At 35.1% G+C, this 7,218-nt stretch overlaps 2 protein-coding genes across 2 annotated transcripts; both read left to right on the top strand.

Annotated features, from left to right (window-relative positions):
* Positions 1 to 745: 745 nt before the first annotated feature.
* LOC106304772 (probable indole-3-pyruvate monooxygenase YUCCA5) lies at positions 746 to 2,527 on the top strand. The gene is made up of 3 exons (XM_013741164.1): positions 746 to 1,585; positions 1,721 to 2,092; positions 2,188 to 2,527. Exons 1-3 carry the CDS (start codon positions 908 to 910, stop codon positions 2,416 to 2,418), a joined length of 1,281 nt encoding a protein of 426 aa, XP_013596618.1. The 5' UTR covers positions 746 to 907; the 3' UTR covers positions 2,419 to 2,527.
* Positions 2,528 to 3,509: 982 nt separating this feature from the next.
* On the top strand, positions 3,510 to 4,080 carry LOC106303868 (mitochondrial import receptor subunit TOM9-2-like). Its single transcript, XM_013740212.1, has one exon. The coding sequence runs from the start codon at positions 3,578 to 3,580 to the stop codon at positions 3,869 to 3,871; it is 294 nt and encodes a 97-aa protein (XP_013595666.1). The 5' UTR covers positions 3,510 to 3,577; the 3' UTR covers positions 3,872 to 4,080.
* The last annotated feature ends 3,138 nt before the right edge of the window (positions 4,081 to 7,218 follow it).

Genomic DNA, 7,218 nt, shown 5'->3' with positions numbered 1-7,218 from the left:
ATAAGACATAGGCATTATAATAAACTCCAATATATTTGGTATAGTTTTTTGGACAACGGGTTTTTGATGGTGTTAACAGGGTTTGAATAGAGTTAGGGTTTGAATAGAGTTTTAGGGTATAGAGTTAGAACACAAACGAATATGGATGGGTTAGTAAACATACACGAAATGGACTTAAAAACAATGGATAAATTGTTTAAATTATTGGACTGTTTTATTTAGTTAAACAGAAACATATGCTACTTTCTAATTTGTTGGGCTTTTAATTTCCGAAAACCATTAAAAACAATTGAAAAAGGTAATAGAATTTTCGTAATTAATTGGAAAAGTCAGGACCATAATCCTAAGAAGTATTATGGTTTAATAGTAAGATACCATAACACAATTATATTAGTTGTGACGAATTAATCTATACAACTAAAGAGGGGCATATGATTATGGATTGTTATGAGATACTCTAATCAAAGTCCCATCAGCAACTTTGAAGAAAAGAATCTAATGATTCGACAAGGAAAAGCTTAAATAATATAAACTATTTCGCATTTTAAGCGAAAGCATATGATTAAATGGGAAACCTACTAAACTAATACATTTTAATTAGCCACACTTATTGAAGAACTTTTGCATTCATTTAATTGATTAAAAATAACCTTAGAATGCGCAAATCACATGCAGCTTCCTTATAGTTCGTCCTTTATATAAACTCACCCACACCACTTCCATCTCCAAACACATTCCAAAACATCTCATTTCTCAAACAAACAAACAAAAACCTTGTTTAAGTTCACTACCAAACTCACCCACGCCTTGATAAAAACAAAACTCACCCACGCCTGGACAAAAACACCTAAATCTTATTTGACTATCAATATATATTCTACCTATTCGATCAAACTCACCCCTTAAAATGGATAACATGTTTAGACTCATGGGCAGTGAAGACTTCTCCGACAGAAGACGGTGCATTTGGGTTAACGGTCCGGTTATCATCGGAGCCGGCCCATCGGGGCTAGCCACCGCAGCTTGCCTCCGCGACGAAGGTGTTCCCTTTGTAGTATTGGAGAGGGCAGAGTGCATAGCTTCACTCTGGCAGAAAAGAACTTACGACAGACTCAAACTTCATTTACCCAAGAAAGTTTGTCAGTTACCCAAAATGCCCTTCCCAGAAGACTACCCGGAATATCCAACAAAACGACAGTTCATCGATTACCTTGAGTCCTACGCTACACGGTTCAACATTAATCCGCAATTCAACGAGTGTGTTCAATCTGCTCGGTTCGACAAGACCAGTGGTCTCTGGCGCATTAAGACGTCTTCTTCCTCCGCTACTTCTGGGTCGGAGATGGAATATATCTGCCGGTGGCTTGTGGTGGCGACGGGAGAAAACGCGGAGAGAGTTGTTCCGGAGATTGATGGGCTCACGACGGAGTTTAACGGCGAGGTGATCCACTCTTGCGAGTATAAATCCGGAGAGAAATACAGGGGAAAGAGAGTTCTTGTCGTCGGATGTGGAAACTCTGGCATGGAAGTTTCTCTTGATCTCGCGAATCACAATGCCAATCCCTCCATGGTTGTGCGTAGCTCGGTAAGTTATATAATCAACGAACGCTTTATATTTATATGGCAAATAAATATTTGAACTATAAAAATTAATACTTTATCTTTGATTAAGACTCGAGCTATAGACTAATTTGGTTATTGGTTATTTAATTTTGATCAGGTTCATGTTTTACCCCGAGAGATTCTAGGCAAATCGAGTTTTGAAATCTCAATGATGCTTATGAAGTGGCTACCTCTATGGCTAGTAGACAAGCTTTTGTTAATTCTTGCATGGCTGATTTTGGGAAACCTGACAAAGTATGGGCTAAAGAGGCCCAAAATGGGCCCGATGGAGCTCAAGGTTGTCACAGGGAAGACTCCAGTGCTTGACATCGGAGCAATGGAGAAAATCAGATCCGGCCAGGTAGATATCGTCCCTGGAATCAAAAGGTTCTCTCGTAATCACGTGGAGCTCGTTGATGGTCAGATATTAGATCTCGACGCTGTTGTTCTCGCTACAGGTTACCGCAGCAACGTTCCTTCTTGGCTTCAGGTGAGAAACGAAACGAAACAATTTTAGTTTGATAGTTGAAGTAGTTTCTTGTGTGACAAGTAAACTGAATCTGTTTTTTTTTTTGTGCTCTTTAGGAAAGTGATATGTTTTCCAAAAACGGGTTTCCAAAATCGCCTTTTCCAAACGCATGGAAAGGGAAATCGGGACTTTACGCGGCTGGATTCACGAGGAAAGGATTGGCCGGAGCATCAGCAGACGCTGTTAACATCGCTAAAGACATTGGAAACGTGTGGAGAGAAGAGACCAAACGTGTGCAGAAAATAAGAACACGAGTTGGTCACCGCCGATGCATCTCAATTGCTTAGGCATCAAGTTAGGGTTCTTACCTTCCTTTACTATTTTATTCAAAAGGGGTTTGAAAAACAGATGGTTCGTTTATACTTCATTTTTTGTAAAGAAAAAATGTATACAGATAAAAAGATAGGAATAAAACAGAGTGTAAAAGAGAGCCCTCTCCTAAAGACCCAACAGTGTTGTTTTAAAAAGCTGTACGGGCGTTTTTATTAACTAGGATGATGTGGCGTTTCTCTATTTATTTGATTTTTTGTAATATTTTTTTGTGTGTGTTGTTTTGTAATGGTTTTATGAAACGTAATAAATATCTGATTCACTTAAAATTTAAAGCACCTTTGTTTGTTATTTCTGTTAGGATTTTTAAGTTAAAACTCTTCCAGTAAATTTGTTTTGAGTAAAAACCTTCAAACTAAGTATTTAATGAATTAAACCATAGCAGGCCATAATTATCATTACTACCGGTAAATCTTTAATTTAAAAGTTTCTACATTAAGTAAACATAGTCGAGGGGTTTTACCATTAAAAATTTAAAAACAAAAAAAAATCAAAATTTTATAATATTATTTAAAAATTAGTAACTTTTTTTTGACAAGCTTACATAATTTACTTCAAAAATGGAATGAAAAATTGAGTATTAACAAAAAAAAAATCACTCTATTTATAAAGTAATCACTTTTTTATTTTTCATTATTCTATTTTTCACTTTATTTTGTACTAAATTATGGAACGTGGTTAAAGATGTTCTTAATCTAGTAAGGCATGATGCACCGGATTAATAGTACACTCGTACTCAATTGTAAACCAATAATATTGCAAAGGTATGGATCAATCTATGAACCACTGATATATTCAGAAGAATGCTTCTTCGTATTTTTGTATCTATAATCTTGACTTTGCATTTGGTTGTATTTTTATTATTTCCTATATTTTCATTGTAATATTATTACATTTTATTATTTAAATAAAATAGTTGTTTAAAAAAAAAAAAAGAGAGCCAACGTAACCAGCCCCCAGTACTTTATTTCAAAGCGATTTAACGTAACCGTTGAAAGTCTTGAAATACATAAAATGGGCCGGATTAATCGAATGGGTCTTAGTGACCCAATATAAGAGGAACAAAAAACGCTTCCGATTCGAAAGAAAACTAAACCCTCAAATCGCTAATCATCGATGGCGGCCAAGAGATTCGGTGGAGCCGGTAAATCTGGCGGCGGAGATTCGAACATCTTGGCGAAGATCTCCAATTCCGAGATCGTCTCTCAAGGAAGACGCGTCGCCGGAGATGCGGTCGGAGTGTCGAAGAAATTGCTGCGGAGCACGGGAAAAGCGGCGTGGATCGCTGGTACGACTTTTCTGATCCTGGTCGTGCCGTTGATCATCGAGATGGATCGCGAAGCGCAGCTCAACGAAATAGATCTTCAGCAGGCTAGCCTCCTCGGAGCCCCGGCGCAAAGGGGATTCTAGAAAACCCTGTGAACGATGTTGAGCTGTTAGGGGTTTTTTCTCTGTTTTATTTATCAGTTTTCTGTTATGGTTTTGTCGGATTCAATTCGATCGTCGATTCTCATAAAGTTCAAAGCTTTGTCTTGATTATCATCTTCAGAAGCTAAACATATGATCTTTTAGAATTTGAAGCTGAAGCTTTTATGTTATCAGGCATGTTTTATATATCATTGAGTTTGTGATATTTTTAATATGTTTGGTTTTCATTTGCTATCAACTTCTTTCTTGGTTCGGAGATCTCTGCAAGGTGATCTTTGTCATGTCTCATCTTGCTGTGTTGACATGGTTCGGTAGCTCATGTGTAGGATCTAACTCGACAGAACAAAAACGAGATCTTTAAAACATTCATATTAATACTGTTAACATCTCATAGAGGCAGAATTGATTGACCTAAAGTGATAAATGCTAAATTGGAGCTATTAGATGGATGCAGGAAGAGATAGTGAAGGGCATTTCAATAAGGTTTCTAGGTAGCATATTAAGCAAGGTTTGAAACATCTTGTCCAAGTTCAGAGTTTGGGGTTATTGACAGATGGAATTTTGAAGCATGCCAAAGTGTAATTGATTCACAAAGGAAAAACCATTTCTGGTTTGCTCAGTAGTGTAATAAAACTTCAGGCTGATTCTCCAAAACTTGCAATTAAGTTTGTTTCGTCAGATTTTTCTAGCAACATCGACTGGAGTATGTGTAATTCTGATAATTCTTCTGTAATCTCTTTTTCATTTCGCATCAGACGTGATTTCCAGTCACCATCGCCACAGCCTCTAATGGTTTTTCATTGACCATGTAACTGTGTTCTTCTGCTGGTACTCATGCTTACCACTCGCATCACTGAAGCTTATGTGGTTAACCTATTAAATATGATCCTTTGTTTCCTTTTTCTGTAAACAGAGCTAGATACAGCTTTGTATCTCAATATAGTATAGTATTTATCAAACCTTTCACTTAACCCACTTTAGCTGAATCCAGAGCCATCAGTATTATCTTGATGTTAACAAAGCAAAACGTCCAGTTTTGTTTCAAAATCCAAAGGAGATCTCCTCTGCTAAGAATGTCTCCCCATAGCTCCAGCCTTTTCTGTTGAATCTCAAGACAGCAACACCAAAGAAGTCTGACACAAAGTTTCAGTATGATCAAATATTTTAAAGCCTCCAGAATCCTTCTTCTTCTCCATACTTTTAAGTCTTTCACATGTTGCTTAGCCGCAAAGAACTCCGATTATCTAAAACCAGTTGCATATTTCCAATAATTAAAATTCACATCAGAAACACAAGCTGAAACCCGCTGGTTTTGTCTTTTCTGATTTGTAGCAGAAGTGTGAAGCCAATGTTTCTTTATCTTCTGGATTATTATTGTAACGCATATCTTCTCTGAGTCATGACCATGGAACCATCAATAGTCTTAATAACTACTAAATTTTAACTAGCTCTTAGAAATCGCGGATTTATTTTTGAAATTAAATAATTTTTTCTTATATAATAATTTATCTATCTATCTATCTATATATATAAAAGAGAGTTTCCTCTCTCCAGAACGCGCCACCTATGATGCCATGTCACAAATTCGAAGCATGTATGAGTGACAAGTGTCCAAGTGAATTAAACTTACCGTTTCATTTAATCTTTTACGTGATGGGCTTGATCATTTATATCTCACAGAATATATATTAAATAAGCCCATTATTGTTGTATTGTAGGTCAACTGACTCGCTTCGTCTTCTCAGCAAGCATCGTGATCATTCGGGTCGTTAGATGTTCTGGACATTGAATTTGTTGTTAGCGATGCGTACTGTTAACGAATGGATTCAGTGAACCATATTAAAGTTTTCATTAACATCACCGATCCACTCATCCCACAACTTTTCATTCAATGCACCTCTTATCTCAATGTTTGTAGATCTCGATCTATAAATAAGTGAGTTTGGAGTTGTGAAGATTATCACTTTCTTCTTAGTCATTGTAATCTTCACAAATTCGTCATCCCGGAATGGCTATTTCTTCCCATCAGGGTCATCGGGATAATCACTGACTGTTACACTTCCTCTCAATTCGTAAGCAACCACATGCAAATCCTCAGCAAACCCATGATCCAGGCTCCTTCTTGGCTTCTTTTTTTCATTTGTGTTTCGACTGCGATGTTTCATGTTTGTAGCTCAACGTTTCAAAATATCCAACTTTAAAGTTTGTTCTTGAACAGAGAACTTGGGAGAGTTTGGTGTTACCTTCCACTCTCGATAACTTTGGTAATGTTGCTCCTCTCTACTCTTTTTGGTTACATACATAAGAAAGTTGTGAACTTTATGAATCAAAGGCCTTTTTTTGTAAACTTATTGGTAGTAGCTCAGATAAGAAGAACACATGGATGATGGTTCTGAACAAAAGTTTCAATGGCCACCGCTTCTGTCATTGTGACTGAGTGAACGTGTCCACCTTATATGTGACACTTTTCACCCCTTCCACCTATACATGCGCTTCCTTCGAGATTGATATATATATATATATATATACATAATGTAATTCAAAAATATACAATGTAATACAAAATATTAATTTTAAGAATAAATAAGAACGATTCATAAAAAAGATGAAAATGGTTAATTTATGAATAGTTTTGTTATAATTTCGAGTAGATTAATGTAATATTTCAAGCAAAATATATCTTATCACATATAAAATCTTCTCATCTAAAACTTTCTAAAAAGAAAAAATCATTATCATACACATCTTTTGCAAATGCAAATCCAAAACACAAATCACAAAATTATACAAAAAATAATAACTTAAATCATAAGTAAAGTATATCCCGCCCGTAGGGCGGGCCGAACCTAGTTTTAATATAAGATAATGTATATGTTTGAATATATTTATCCGGGTGCACTGAACCGTACCAAATGAAAAAAAAAAACAAAATTAAGTTGAATTTCATAATAACTGAGCATATCATATATTTTTGGAACCGAAAAATAGAAATCGAACTAAGAACCAAATGAGTACTTAAAATTTTAAAATACAAATTATATACCTACAAAAATATTTATTATATTTAATTTCTAAATAAATATCCTAAAAATACTATTTATAAACCAAATTATGCAAAAGAAAAAAATTAACTCGAATATTTTTTATTCAAATAATTAATAGTTAATTATTTATCTTATTTTTTTTTCATAAAACCTAAACTATCCGATTTAAAGCGCAAGATATTTATATTTGTGAAAATTATATAAAACGTATCATATGCATTGTTAGAATTTGTAAAGTAAATAAACATGTTCTATTTAAACCAGTTTTTTTTTTTAAACACAAAG

Source organism: Brassica oleracea, chromosome C7, assembly GCF_000695525.1.
Source record: "Brassica oleracea var. oleracea cultivar TO1000 chromosome C7, BOL, whole genome shotgun sequence".
NCBI lineage: Eukaryota > Viridiplantae > Streptophyta > Magnoliopsida > Brassicales > Brassicaceae > Brassica > Brassica oleracea.
This window is presented reverse-complemented; position numbering and strand designations above follow the sequence as displayed.